The sequence below is a fragment of the Sus scrofa genome, chromosome X (assembly GCF_054392235.1).
Source record: "Sus scrofa isolate SSC_HxYL_T2T_F1_AM1 chromosome X, Sscrofa_HxYL_maternal_Yorkshire_Landrace_v2.0, whole genome shotgun sequence".
NCBI lineage: Eukaryota > Metazoa > Chordata > Mammalia > Artiodactyla > Suidae > Sus > Sus scrofa.
The window spans coordinates 124444135-124459531 of NC_139401.1; the positions used below are offsets into that span (position 1 = coordinate 124444135).

General features: G+C 46.1%; 2 protein-coding genes across 8 annotated transcripts in view; one reads left to right on the plus strand and one right to left on the minus strand.

The window, feature by feature from the left end:
• LOC110257820 (uncharacterized) overlaps positions 1-6690 on the minus strand; it is a 252357-nt gene extending 245667 nt beyond the window's left edge. For all 5 annotated transcript variants that reach the window (XR_014835876.1, XR_014835875.1, XR_014835877.1 and 2 more), the window contains exon 1: positions 6585-6690. The gene's annotated coding sequence lies outside the window, so the exon portion shown is untranslated. The remainder of the gene's footprint in view (positions 1-6584) is intronic.
• F9 (coagulation factor IX) overlaps positions 1-15089 on the plus strand; it is a 31638-nt gene extending 16549 nt beyond the window's left edge. Inside the window, 4 exon segments of one of the 3 annotated variants that reach the window (NM_001164003.1) lie at positions 315-443; positions 2821-3026; positions 11698-11812; positions 13021-14844. In NM_001164003.1, coding sequence (NP_001157475.1) covers positions 315-443; positions 2821-3026; positions 11698-11812; positions 13021-13568 — 998 coding nt within the window. In that variant the 3' untranslated portion in view covers positions 13569-14844. 3 annotated transcript variants of the gene reach the window in all.
• The last annotated feature ends 308 nt before the right edge of the window (positions 15090-15397 follow it).

Below are 15397 nucleotides of genomic sequence, written 5' to 3' on the forward strand. Positions count from 1 at the left end.
ACTCATACTAAAGTTAGGGATGCTTTTCTGAAGGTATTTATACTTTAATAAACAGCTTTTTTCATTGCCATCCATGATTTGGTGAAAGTAGCATATCTGCACCTTCTGTTTTATGCCAAATCACATATATTGCTGCCATCATTTTTACATCTAAGAATTTTATCTTTTTTTTCTACTCTTAGCTCAAGGCTCCCAAACTTCTCTCCATGAACGCTCCAGCTTATATATGACCCATACATGAGTCAGTAGTTTCATGTATTTTTTAGAAATGTGTGTTAAATGATGCTATTATTGTTGATTTTGCTTTCCTTCAGATGCAACATGCAACATTAAGAATGGCAGATGCAAGCAGTTTTGTAAAACAGGCGCTGATAGCAAGGTGCTTTGTTCCTGTACCACTGGATACCGACTTGCACCAGACCAGAAGTCCTGCGAACCAGCAGGTCAAAATCTAAATCTGCCTTTTTTTTTTTTGTTTCCTCCCTTACAGTTCAACAGCTATGTTCTCCACATCCATGCCAGAACTTTTAGCATTCTAACTAGCCGACATAATTTTAATCCCTCCTTGTTTCTTCTTCCTTTTGAAATCACAGAAAAGACTAGCAGCTTGGAGAAGTTAATTTTCTAAATTGCACCATCATTTTAAATAGAAATTCTGTAATTGTCTTCAGTCTGAATTCTTTTCTGTGTCCAATTTTTTCCTCTGACCTTTATAGCAAGAAGCAACTGATTTGTGTGATTTCTGTATACATATGTGTAGTTCATCAAGTCCAATTTATGCAGTAGTCCTGTAACATAAAAAACACATACGTGATTGACTGATAGGCTTCTAGTTATGGATGGTGAATTTTAGGCAGGATCTGCCGAGTATGACCGGTTTACTCTGAGAAAGTTATTTCCTACCCTTGGATCTTGGGCTAAGTTTACACACTTGGCATTAGAATAGTTCCAACAACCATCTGTTTGAAGTTGTGTCAGGCTGATCGGCACAGTCAATCTATACAGCCGTGAACAAAGCAACGCTTCCCAGTCATGTCAACCACGCCACCATGTTGACAGCTGACTGGTGGGTTCAGAGATCTCCACTCCACACTCATATTGCTCTTCTCTGAAAATGAAAGCAGCAGAACCTTGGATTTTTTTTAAAAAGTAGGCTCCGGAGAATCAATTATATTTGATAAATGAGGGGCCCTTTTGGAATGAACTAGCTATAATTTCTTTTGCATTTCCAAAGCCTCATGTCTTATTAAATTGGTACATTAAATCACACACAATTCCTCTGTAACTGGGTTTGATACCTATCTCAGCTATGCACCCAGCAGAGGAAAGTAAAAGACGGACCAGAAGCCAAGAGTACACACGCCGCCCTCAAATGAAGAGTCTCTAATGCTTCCAGGGCCTGCCTGCCTCCTGTCCTTCTACCTGGTTCTTCACATATGCTGCTTCAAACTAGCCAACCTTGAGAGGAGTGTGTGTGTGTATCTTCTAACCTCTGAAACCTAACTTCCAGTGTAGACAGACAGCAGAGTAGCTAAACCCTTATAAGCCCCTCTCTGGTATAAGAGAGGGAACACAAGAAGTGAGAACCACCTCCAACTTTTTTTTTTTTTTTTTTTTTGTCTTTTTGCTATTTCTTTGGGCCACTCCCTCGGCATATGGAGGTTCCCAGGCTAGGGGTCGAATCGGAGCTGTAGCCACCGGCCAACGCCAGAGCCACAGCAACGCAGGATCCGAGCCGTGTCTGCAACCTACACCACAGCTCACGGCAACGCCGGATCGTCAACCCACTGAGCAAGGGCAGGGACCGAACCCGCAACCTCATGGTTCCTAGTCGGATTCGTTAACCACTGCGCCACGACGGGAACTCCTAACTATTAAGTGTTATATTTGAATGTAGACTTAGCTTTAGCAGAATAAACAGGCCAAACCTAAAATAAGATTTTCTGCCTTTCGATAGTAATGGTCCCTTTTCTCTAGCCATTGTGGACGATTTGTATTTATTACAGAAGTATTCTGAACTAATTTCCTGTTTTCCCAACCACATGCTGTCTTCATGATCCTCTGCCACAGCTGGTTGCTATAGAAATGTCTGTTACAAGGAATGCAGATGGAAGGAAAGTGAGAAGTGAAAACGAAATGCGAGGTGCCTTTGCTTGACCACAAACTTCCCTTCTGGTGGTCCCCAGTCTATCGGTAGATGCCTCCTTTTCTTTAGGAAGTAAACCAACTCAAGGTAAAAGGTGGCTGGTGCCCAGGTAGATGTGGCTATAATAATCAGATTCGTAATTTATTTGGTGGAGACTCAACAGCCAGGAATTAAATCTCAATGACCTCTCCCCCAGTGGATACCTCAAGCCACCTTGGAACCTAGAAGGCATTCTAGCCTGCAAAAGAAATCCTAGTAACAATAGGTCCCACTTACCTCATTCTAAAGTCAAAGCTACATGGCACCAATCAGCAGACTTCCATTCAGGGACAGTACTTGGGAGTAAAACTTCTTAGTAAAGAAACTAAACAAAGTCATAAGACTTCATAAAAGTCTTTAAAAATTTGATTCTGGGACACCTATTCTATTTCCGTAAAGATGATGGATTCCTGAGCCAAATGTCCTTTTCATGAAGGGTTTGAAAACTTTCCATGAAAATAACACAATTAACCTTTTAGTTGGAGACTATATTTATTGATCCAATTTTTAAAAATATTGATGGGCCTGCTTCGTAGAGGTGACAAGGATGGGCCTCATTTGCGATGTGTGTAATTCATGTTCTGCTTGCAAATGAGAAATAGCAGGATACTAATTTTTTTCCCTCATTTTTCTAGTGCCATTTCCATGCGGAAGAGTTTCTGTCTCACACAGTCCTACGACGCTCACCCGTGCTGAGATTATTTTTTCCAACATGGACTATGAAAATTCTACTGAAGTTGAACCAATTTTGGATAGCCTCACTGAAAGCAACCAATCATCTGACGACTTTATTCGAATTGTTGGTGGAGAAAACGCCAAACCAGGTCAATTCCCTTGGCAGGTACTCTATACTGATGGTGCATCACAACTGGAGCCTGGCGGGCAAGGGACAGGCCAGGAGGGAGGCTGAGGCTAGGAGGCCAAGCAGGCCCATTGGGACGAGGGGAGTGTTTCGGCATGTTTCAGCACTAAGCAGTAGGAAGGAGCCCCCACAGGTGAGGAGCTGGTGAGAGAGAAGGCCGGGGGCAGCTACTATACAAAGCCAAGGAGAGTTTGGTACCAAGGAAAACGCAGCAGGATTTCAGACTAGCAGTAGCAAGGTCTGGAAGGGAGGTCACCAGTACTGGGATTCTGGTCCTACTTTGGCTTCCAGTCCCTGGGAGAACTGGTGAGAGCCAGTCTCTTGGTCCAAAGAAACTGGATTATTTTGGAAGGATTTAAAAGGACTCAGGAAGGATTAAGGCAAGAACTGGGTTACTGGAACCAGGGCATATGGTCCAAGGCTGTAGTTCTCAAAAGTGTGGCAGCATCGGAATCACCTGGGAACGTGTGAGGACGGTCAGTTTTCCTGCTACACCCCAGACCTACTGAATCTCAGTCTCTGGGGGTGGGGCCTAGCAGTCTGGGCGCTACCACCAAGCCCTTTGGGCGATTCTTATGCACGCTGCAATTTGAAACCCCCTGGTCTAAAGGAAACAAACTTGTTACAGAAGCTAGGGTCCAACACCCCAAAGAGTGGAGTCACAGTACCTAGTCCCACATTTCACCAGGTGTGATTTGCAGACAACCCACAGGAGAATCACCTGCGCACATTTTTGAGGCAACAACCAAGAGCTAGATTTGTAGCAAAACCTCAACAACCAAGAGCTAGATTTGTAGCAAAACCTGGTGGTAACTGAGCCTATAGCTAAAGCTTAAATGATTCCATTAGAGAGAATTAGGCCTCAGAGGCAAGAAGCCAGGCCGGTCCTTATATAAAATTGTGCCGGCCAATAAGGCAATTAGGAGCCAGATGTAGCTATTTAAATTTAAATTAATGATCATTATATACAATTAAAAGTTCATGTCCTAACACCTGCCTCATTTCAAGTGCACAGCAGCCACACGTGGCTCGTGGCTATTGTATCGGCCAGAACCTTTCCATCACTGCAGAAAGTTCTATTGGACAGCACTTATAACAGTCTAACATAAAACTCCCAAGTGGCCACAATCATATGATTCTGTAGGAATTTCAAGGATATTTCACCCCAAATTATTTTCCCTACTGAGGTTTGAACTTTTGCCATCAGAGACCAATAGCTTTAAAGACCTTTCAATCATCAAACAGATTAACAGTTTAAGCCAGGATCAGGTAAATGTCCCCAGATTTACCACCACTGAAATTTTTTTAGACTAGCTATGTGTCCAACCAGGATTCTTCAGAATGCCTGCTCTTTTCTAATATAACGGGTGTGAGCTATTGAACATAATATAGGAGGTAGCTATTGGCACAGAGATTGTGGCAAATGGTTCCGAAGGGTGGCAGACCATACAACCAGGACTTTTTATTTTCCTTTGCTTTTAACAGTATTTGTTGGACTTGCTCTTAGAGCCAATAAAATACACTGTGTGTTCCTTTGCACCGACTGTCCCCTACTTAGCATCCTACCGGCGTTGCTTTCCTCACCCACCATGACCCCTTCCTTCACTCCTTTTCCTTGACCTTTTGCTGAACAACCCATCGTGGGGCCAGGCACTCTAATCATGCTTTAACTCTAACATCCATGTACCTAATTCTCTTGAATTTTACTATTTGCACTCTTGTGCATTTTATTTTCATTATGTGCCCAACTTCCATGGATAAGGTGGTTAGAACAAAAGATCTTACTTTAAAAGTATCTTGCTTGGGCTTGTGGAACATAAAGCAGTGCCTACAGTGAAGAATCTAGGAACCCAGGGCATCTTATGAGCTAAGATGACTCCCTTTAAAAAAAAAAAAAAAAGAAAGAAAGAAAGAAAACAGGTTTTTAAAAAAAAAAAAAAAAATCCTAGGATGCATGCATTTGGGGCTTAGCATTGGGCCCTTGTCAACTCTCAGAAATGAAATGGCAAATACATTCAAATGAAAGCTAAATAGAAAAAAGAAAAAGAAGGGGGTTTTATAAAGTCTCAATTCAGCCAGATGCTTGCCAATGCTTTAACAATGCAAGTCATTCCTAATAGAAATTTTAGTAAGTCTAGGAAGTTTTGTTTTTTGGGGGATTTGTTTGTTTGCGATGCACAAGGCATGCAGAAGTTTCTGGGCCAGGGATGGAACCCATACCATAGCAGCAACCACACCACAAGCCTTAACCCACTCCACCACAAGAGAACTCCAAGCTATTGTTTCCTTTAAGCAGAAGAAACCATCAGATGAGGTTAGAGTTGTACTATGAGGAAGCTATAAACGATGCCCATCTTCTCGAATCTTGTTATGTCCTCCTCTCTGCACGCTTACAGTTGTCTCTTGCCCTGTTGTCTCTTTCCTATCAAGCTTAGATAAGATCCTTTGGAATGTTCAAGGTCACTCACCCACACATGTGCACTCATCCACACAGACTCAGATTCCTGACTACAGACATACCAAGCGGTAGGTTTTGGTCTCTTCCAAAGGCGAAGAGCTGTGCTACTTTGCCGGATACCGGAGCGAGACCCTGGGCCCTTTCACACCGATTCCTTCCTCACCAGAGAACGGTCTCTCCACACCCACCTCCATCCGATTGCTCACACAAGATTACTGGGTTTCAAAAACAGGAGGTACACTGAGCGTATAAAACTCACTTTTAGACAAAGACAGAAACAGGAAATGAAACCAACCAGAATCTCTCCCCATTTGTGGCTGAGGCGGCTGGACCACAGCGCAGTTCATCTGCAGGGCGGAAAACCTTGGTGTGATTGCAGACCAAACTGCAACGCACCTGCTGCAGCCAAGGCTTCGCGGCAAAACAAGCAACAGCTGCGGCTTCCAGGGCCAAACTAGATGTGTGGCTCTGCCGTATGAAATACATTTAGCAGAGCCACCTAGAAAAGAGCGATTTCAAGTGCCAATGCATCCGTAATAGGGGTGGGGGGTGGGGGCAATAATAAGGCAACCACTTGGGTGAAGAAACCCCATGAGGAAGAACAGAGGGGAGTTCACTTTGCTCTGGAGCAACCAACAGTTTGAGCGCACTGTGAAGGCCCAGTCTGTTATAGAAAAGGTTTAGGTGAGCTGTCTGCGGGAGCTAAGGGGGCACAAGAGAAAGGGACGATGACTTTTCTTTGGGGGGGGGGGGCTGCAGGTGAAAGTTCCAGGTGGGCAGGTCGATGCTGGCCCAGGCTTAAGAAAGCCCTTTGCGGCCTCCTGGGTGGGCTACGCGGGCTGGGTGGCCTTGGGGTGGGAGTGGGGCATGTCTGTGGGATTGTCGACTCGAAGAGTCACTGCCCTGCCCTATCACCGGGACCCCAGCGGGGGGACGAGCCCACCCCGAGAGCGTCAAGGGCTCAGGTGGGGGATGCGACAGGGCAGGCTGGGGGGCCCGCTGCGACCCTGTGCAGCGCTGAGCCCCTAAGCTGCAAGGTCCACCTTCCCCGCAGCCGGGCCGCGGCTGCGTTGTCTTACCTTCTTCCAGGGGTTTCCCGCTTCTCCTCTGCTTGCGAGCTGGAGGCAAAGCCGCCGCAGCCGCGCCGAGTTAGCCACAGGCGCTTCCCAGAAGCCCTTGCGGTTCCGGCCGCCCTTCCCCCGCCCCCAGGCCAAAGGCGCAGGCGGGCTTGCCTGACCTCTGACCTCCAACCTCCAACCTCCAACCTCCAACCCCGCATCCCAGGGACAGAGGCCTGCGAGAGGAGCAGAGGGAGGCGGGGAGCCAGAAGCCCAGCGGTGGGCTCAGCGTCCCTGGAGGACGCGGGGAGAGGAAGCCGGGACTCGGCAGGGCCCCTCAGGAGGGGAGAGAGGAAGCCAGAGGCTTAACAGAAAGGCTATTTCCTGAGTCACTGTGTCCCTAGCGGGAGTGGGAAACTGAAACGGAACTCGAATTTCATACGGCTACAGAGGGCAGCAATGAAAAATTTGAATATTGGAGACAAAAGGGAAATCGCAATGCCTACACCATGCGAGCACCTTCATCAACAGCTTATAAATGAGAGACTTGTGGACGCAGCACCACGTTCCGACTTTCTAAAGCCTTTAATTGGGTCCCACGCACTTAACTCTGCCCCCCCACAACTCTGAGCATGCGCAAACCTGCCAAGCGCTCTGGTCACCTCTTCTCCTTTGGGTTAGGGTCTGTCTGGTCCTGTATGTGAAGGACCTAGTATTTATTATTTTATCATGGGCCTCAAGCTCTGAATTAACCATATTTATTGTACCTTTAATAAGTGGAAGATCATGAATACAATGGAAACCAAGTGGTTAAGCTTTCCTGAATCCTTTGTATCAGGTTATGTCATATGCAATTGCCAATATTTAACCATTTTAACCAACAAAACATGTCTTGAGAAGCAGTCTGTCTATTCCTTATTCTATTCTTGGCCTAAACAATCTTTAAAATGTCTTAACATTTTCCCCAGTCTTGGGTTTCCTCAGCTTTGGCCTCAAGCTATCCTTAAAGTAGCTGAGCGCTTGACCTACACAGCTACCTACCCAACCCTTTCCTTTTGATTAGACACCCCCCCCCACCATGGCAGATGGCTTGCAAAGTTACCATCTCTGGGAAACATAACTTCCTCTTTCTTTTGGGCGGTGGGTCAGGAGGAAGATGTTGCATGAAGGTCCTAAGACTACAGAAGTATCTTCACCTGAAACAGATAGCCTTCTGTTTTTCTAAGCTCAGATGGTAAAGCTCCAGTTAGCAGAAATGAAAACATGACATGTGCAATCTCACCTGGCCCCACAAAACTATTTTCCACAGACTATTTAGACAATCACTCCCTAGGATGGTATGATGAAATCTATTTCAATGACTAGTCTAGTTAACCATCAAAAAGTAAGGGGGAGTTCCCTGGTGGGTCTAGTGGTTAGGTTTTGGTGCTTTCACCCCTGTAGCCTGGGTCAACCCCTGGTCTGGGAACTGAGATCCCACTTCAAGCTGCTGCAGCCAAAAAAAAAGGAAGAAAAAGAATATCCCCTCTGTGCCCAGAAAAATGAAGTAGGGCCAAGGGCTGAATGAATCACACCTGCGGGCATAACAAGCCGTACATCATGTAGAAGTCGTTTTGCTCTTTGTATGAAAGAGAAGAAGGATGCAAAGAAAAAATGTGCTTGTAAAGCTGGCAGTGACTAGGTAGAGAGAGTAAGAGTTTGCTGAAATCACTGGGAAAGGCCAGGTTCCAGTTAAAAGGTTAAGAAGGGAACAACCGGGCAGCAGCTATTACTCTGGGCTGGCATTGTCAGCGAAGAACATCAGGACAGATATGTGAATGTGTACTTTGCAGACGTGTGTGGGTGTGTATGTGTGTGTGTCTGAAAGAGAAAACAGGCTTCTGTTAGGATATGACAAACATGAAATGGCTTGATCAGAACTCAGACAACTTGCTCAGAACGTTTGCTTTCCCATTTCCCCCATCATTCTCCAAAGTGATGTTGTATAAGAACTTGTCCTTGGCCAGGCAGACAGCTCATTCCCAAAGAGCTAATATGTAGATAGCTGTAATCCTGAAGTAGCCAAGCCAGCATCCCCAAACCAAGTTGCTTGTAATATCTTTTAGGGCTTTTTCTTGGCAAAGATGTTTGCTAAAATTTCTAATAGCAGCCAGGAATTGGCAAAACAAAAAACAAACAAAACAAACACTCTTCGGGCTTAAAAGAACACAACTGTATTTCTCAGAAATCCACCAGACCAGCATAGAAGCTCCAGGCAGCAAGTCTTTGGCAGGAGTCAAGACAGCTACATCACAGTCTATGTGCCCCGGGGCTTGGCTATCATTCAGTCTGGCCTAACTAGCCCATTAAGCTGAGAGATGTCCAATTCACCTCTAATATAGAGGAGAAACATCATTATATCACTGCTTGCAGAGTCTTAACTCCAGTTACTCGAGCAGATGTATTCAGTTGTAATCATTAGGCCCAGGATATAGAACAGTGTCGCCCAAATTTGCTTGGTGATGAAAATCACCTGAGGTCTGGGCCAGCTTCGTGAGCTGGTAACCAGTACACTTGCCCAGGGCCCTGCATTTGTAGTTCAGTGCTTGGCATGTGTGTTTGGTAACCCATGTTCAATAAGACAATGGAGCACACATGCGCTGGGGACCTGGAAGCTCAAGTCCCAGCAGTCTCAGCTCTCAGCACCACTGGGGAATGGATTCTTGACCTCCCTCTCCCCTGTCCCCTGGTGCCGTGGCTAGCTCTGCCTCCCCCTTTCCACTGCCACCCCCAATGCTTGGCGTATGGCCCCTCCTCATCCCCTACAGCTATGACTGGCAAAGGCGCAGGGAGGGTTGAGGTTGGGTACACAGACTGTAGGCCATTTGAGGAGGGGGCATGGCCACGTGACATCTCGGGGCCAGAAATGCGTGAATGGCAGAGGCAAAACCTCTTGCCCACCTTCGTTCCAGGAACTGAGCACATCCTGGCATGGAAGTTTCTGTCCCCTAGGAATCACCCCTTAGCTGTTGACTGCTGCAGTGGGCCAGTGGGAAAGGAAGATTGACTTACCCATCCCCCTGCCGGGGCAGAGGGTATCAGTACAGTGGCTGGCGGGAGAAGGGACCTGGCAGCTGAGGGTGCATTGGTGCTTGCGTCCTACACTGCAGGGTGCAGCCCCTGGGCACCTGTGAGTGTCTGCATTCTGCCAACCAATATCCCCCACACCGGAGGGAGCACAACTTTAAATAGTAAATTTAAAACATCATGACAGATTGCAAGAGACCACAGAAGAAACAAAAACGTTTTGTATTTTAGTATCTTCCACGACACTTTTCCCTGGCCTTTGACCAAGGGGCCCTGCATTTTCATTTTGCAAGAAGCCCTGCAAATTATGTAGCCAGCTTTGCCTGCAGTGAGCACTTTTAAGACATAAAGGTCACCAAGCCTTGGAAATTCTGAACTAGCATTTCTCAAGTGTAATTATGCATTAGGATATTCCAGAAATCATGTTCTCTCATCCCCACCCACCGAATATTCCAATTAAGTCTGAGCTGCATTTTGCAAGCATCCCTGATGAGTTTACTGCAACGGGTCGACCAATCACACTTGGAGAAATACTGGGTACTTAGGAGCCTAGATTCTGAAGTCAGGCAGACGAGGCTTTGTGTCCCAGCCTCACACTAACTAAGCTTAACTAACTGCATATCTAAACCTCAGTTTGCTCATCTGTAAGTACAATGTACTATCAGTCCACAAAGTGAGTATTAAATGTACATAAAACACTTAGCACAATGATAGCAACCAAAAAAAAAAAAAAAACTCCAAAAAAATTAAGATTGTCAAGTCTGGGTGGTGGGTACGCTGCTGTTTATTATATTATTATATGAGTTGTCCTATATTTTTACTTTTCAAACTAAAAAGCAACCGCTCGAATAAGAGGGAAAGCTGCAGTATGGAAAAGTGGGGCAGAGGCTCGCCGCGAGTCAGCCCTCTACGTCTCCAGGTAGGAGGCAAGTGCTTTAGTGTCTAGGACCTCAGACAGCGTCCAGTAAATTGAATTCTGGACAAAAAGAAGCTTCACCAGGACATGCCCCCAGGGACCTTCTCAGACTCTGCACGTGAAAGGACTGACCACTCCCTTTCCCTCGTTTATTGTGAATGGGTTTATGCCTGGGGCTGTGTGTGCTTTAGTCAAAGGGCAGCAGTTCACAAGGGCCAGTCAGTGCCCACAAAGGGTTTACCGAATGTTGAGTGTGCCCTCTAGTGTTCGCACGTCTCAGCATTCTTCCTGAAGAGGTGGATCAAGGCCCTGGCAGACAGGAAGTGAAATTCTCCAACTTGATCTAGACATTGAGGTGGTGAAAATCTTCAGAGGAGAAAATGGATGGGCCTCTAATCTAATCATGCCCTGGCTCAAAGCAGCACCCCCAAACCCTTCCTCCACTTTGCCCGCAAATCTAGCATAGCTAAGGAGAGCTTTTAGAACAGAGGCAAATTACAGATCGGAGAGGGGGGTGTGAATATGGTGGAGGAGGTGGGCAGGAAGGAGTGTGGGGGGCCTGCTGTCGCTCACTGCCTGGACGGCCAGAAGTACAGCCCTTATGGAAGCCATAGGTCTCATTTCATATTGTGGTTTGGAAAGGGCTTGAAAAGTCCCCCAGGAGAAAGCAGTCTTTTTTTTTTTTTTTTTTTTTTTTTTTTTTTTTAATAACCTGTAGCAAGGAGATTTCCTCAGACAGGGACAGGAGACTCAGTAATAGCCATTGATCGCCAGGAGTCAGGTCCACGTGTTTGTGAGTGTACCTGTCGAATCCCCATGAAGCAATTCGTGCTATCCCAGAATCTGACTCACCTGGAAAAGGAACCCAAGGCCCCAAACCATCAAAAGAAGCCATTTCCTCCTTTGCCTTATCTCGAACTCCCCCTGGCTCTCCCCACTCCTTCGCTTCAAGACAGCTACAGAAATGGCTTTTTTGATTGTGCTCCAGAAACACTAATTCATCTTCAAAGCTGACACTTTCCAGAAACACTCCACTTGTGCCAGCACCTAGAAGCCAGTTTTTTTCTGCCCACTCCTATAAACAGCACGCATATTTATTTTGTTCTGGATCAAATATATTACGTAGTAGGATTCATAATTTTGTTTCCACAGGTCCTTCTGAATGGTAAAATTGATGCATTCTGTGGCGGTTCCATCATTAATGAAAAGTGGGTTGTAACGGCAGCCCACTGCATCGAACCTGGTGTTAAAATTACTGTCGTTGCAGGTAAATAGACAAAGAATGATAATCATCTGTAACTTCCCTAGGTCTTTACATGACTGCCATAGTATATTTAACTAAGCAAGATGAACTAGGAGTTGCCATCGTGGCCCAGTGGTAAATAAACCCGCTAGTATCCATGAGGACGTAGGTTCGATCTCTGGCCTTGCTCAGTGGGTTAAGGATCTGGTGTCACAGTGGCTGTGGCATAGACCAGTAGCCGCAGCTCCAATTAAACCCCGGGCCTTGAAAGTCCCAAATGCCGTGGGTGTGGCCCTAAAAAGATTTTAAAAAAAGAAGCTGAACTAGTGGTAGAGGGACCCATCCTCCCAAAATCCAACTTGTTCCATCCTCCAAACCCCCCCGGCCTTTTGGCGTACCTTCATTAGCACTCATCTCGCTGCGATACAGTTATCTACTGGTGGGTCCATTTCCCCACCAGACAGAGCCTTCCTCCAAGCTATGTCATATCACTGATCTTTGTATCTTGGCACCTGTAACCTGCCATTTCTCAACACTTGAGTGAATGACCAAATGAATGTATTATCTGTGCTCAGCAAAAGGGGGGAGCTCAAAATACTTGATATTGGGAACGTCTAGGATAACTCGTAACAAGTGGATGCATTATCACCTGTGAACAAGGTAAGACTTGTAAGCATGGCTGAATAGAACCATCTAACTGATGGTCCTGAATGGCTTTTTGGTCTGAAAAGTATGAGCTGGCCCTCGTTACGTTTTACCAAAATCTGGAGTTCCCATCGTGGCGCAGTGGTTAACGAATCGGACGAGGAACCATGAGGTTGCGGGTTCGATCTCTGGCCTTGTTCAGTGGGTTAAGGATCCGGCATTGCCGTGAGCTGGGGTGTAGGTTGCAGATGCGGCTCGGATCCAGTGTTTCTGTGGCTCTGGTGTAGACCGGAGGCTACAGCTCTGATTAGACCCCTAGCCTGGGAACCTCCATATACCACGGGAGCGGCCCTAGAAAAGGCAAAAAGACCAAAAAAAAAAAATCATAACAATATACAAATACTATCTAAGAATGCTATCTTTGACACTTGGCTGCCAGTCAATTCGGGGCTGCTGAGTGGACACCTGGAGAATCTGTTTCTTTACGTGAAAGACAAATTTCTTTTCAACGGGTGAACATAAGCTGCCAGCTAAGTAAAATGATGCTAGACGGACACGGGGAAAACTCGTTGCTTTCTTTTCAATAGGTGAGTATAACACCGAGGAGACAGAACCTACAGAGCAAAGGCGAAATGTGATCCGTGCCATTCCCCACCACAGCTACAATGCCACCGTGAATAAGTACAGCCATGACATTGCCCTCCTGGAACTGGATGAACCCTTGACGCTGAACAGCTACGTAACCCCTATTTGCATTGCCGACAAGGAGTACACCAACATCTTCCTCAAATTTGGATCTGGCTATGTGAGTGGCTGGGGGAGAGTCTTCAACAGAGGGCGGTCGGCTACGATTCTTCAGTACCTGAAGGTTCCACTCGTGGACCGAGCTACCTGCCTCCGGTCCACGAAGTTCACCATCTATAGTAACATGTTCTGTGCCGGCTTCCATGAGGGAGGTAAAGATTCCTGCCAAGGAGATAGCGGGGGCCCCCATGTTACCGAGGTGGAAGGTACCAGTTTCTTAACTGGAATTATTAGCTGGGGTGAAGAGTGTGCAGTGAAGGGAAAATATGGAATATATACCAAGGTATCCCGGTATGTCAACTGGATTAAGGAAAAAACAAAGCTCACTTAAAGAAAAATGTATTTCCAAGGTTGACAGATTTGGGATTGAAAATGGACAGGGTCCTTTACTAACTAATCGCTTTCCTATCTCTTTAAATGTCAATATATACATTCTATGACTACTGCTTTTTCTCTTTACTGGGAGAAGTCTAGCTAGAATTCCTGTGTCACCAGAACAAGGAGATTAAAAATGTAATCGCTAGAGAAACATGCTGTCGTAGGAAAGGGCAACCATTTCTCCAGGTCCAGCTCCTGATAAAATTGTTGTAAGTTCTTCCCTCTGCTCATCAGACGTTATGTTTCTCCACTTGGGCACCCCCTGCTTCTCCATCCTTAGCAGCATTCCATGTGCCACATCTTTCTTACCTCTCCCGCCAAATCGTCCAGACGTACTGGATCTGTATCCAAGACTTTTGGTCTAGCCCATCACAAAGCCAGCACCACACTCATACAGGAAGAACACAGGGGCAGCAGACAGGTGCAAACATCAGAAACGCTGCATCTTTCTCGGTACCCTTGGTCCTGCATCTGCTATCTTTTCCAACTCCTAACCCCCAAGTCAGTTTTTCTCTTTCTCTCTCCCTCCCTGCCCTTTTCCTTTCCTAGGCATTAAAGGAGGGAAGGGGAGCATCATACTGTTTTACTGCTGTACACAATGATGCAAACCTATCAAACCCAGTCTTGCTTTCAATTTGTTCTTGGACTTGCTGTTCATAGCACAGGGATGAAGTAAGGTGCCTGAACTTGGAGGAAAAGTTCCTCTTGGAGAGTCACATTATTCAAATACATATATAATGGAAGGAATGACGCATCAGAATAGTTTCCTAAGAGCTTGTAATTGTGTTGTTATGGAGGTTTCACTGGAATGATTCCATGAAAGCAAACTGGATGTCATTGTAACGAAGAAAGCTGACATTGACCCGGGTGTAGTGTCCCCTGTCAGAACAGTCAGTCTGCAACCAGAGCTAGTAGAGCCATCAAGGAATTCATCGGTGTGTCTCCAGTGCTGTCCAAGGTTAGGGAAGAAGTTGCCCAGCCAGAGAACGTGGGCATCACACTTGCTCAACTGGTGTATCCCCACAACAGAGCGGGCTGCGTTCCAAGGAGCCAATGAACTCCCCTTTTCTGGTTCCACGCTCGTCGAGCCACTTTCTGATAATAATTGGGGCTTTGATACTGTATTTTCTAGAGAGTGGCTGACCAATCAACACATCAATCAATCACATCCGTACTTCAATCTGTTAGACTATTTCCCTTTATGAATTAAACTGGTGTTCTGATTCAGACCTCGGCTTTTTGTGATTTGGGTTGATATGAATCATTTGCCTTGCATGTGATGACATGTGGAACTACTGACAAAATCACGTTTCGGACCACTTTGACCTCGCCAAGCTGCCGCTTCCCCTGCCCTCATCTCACTCCCCCAGCCAAGGCCTCACATTTGCTGATTTCAAGTTCTCTAGTTAATCCCCTTTTACTTTAGTCTTTCAAGCATAAGTATCAATAAATGTGTTTTTCAAGTTCTCAAAAAGTGTTTCTTATTGAAGCATTCACAGAGAGGGCTCCCAAACACCGCATTCAGCAGGACACTCAGAAGGCTGCGTTGAAGTGCAACACGACACAGCACAGATTTGATGCTTTGTTGTCACCCGGCTTTCCCGGGAGGCAGTGTGTGCTGTGTCCCAGAGAGGACAGTGCTCTGGATCCACATGGGGCAGAATTGGGTCTAAACGGCTGTGAATAAGTCACTCCAAATGCTGTGCTTTGACTTCTCCGTTGTGCAAGGAGTGAGTTGGACAGGCTGGTCTCCAAAGGCCCTTGACCTTCTGATCGTCAGCG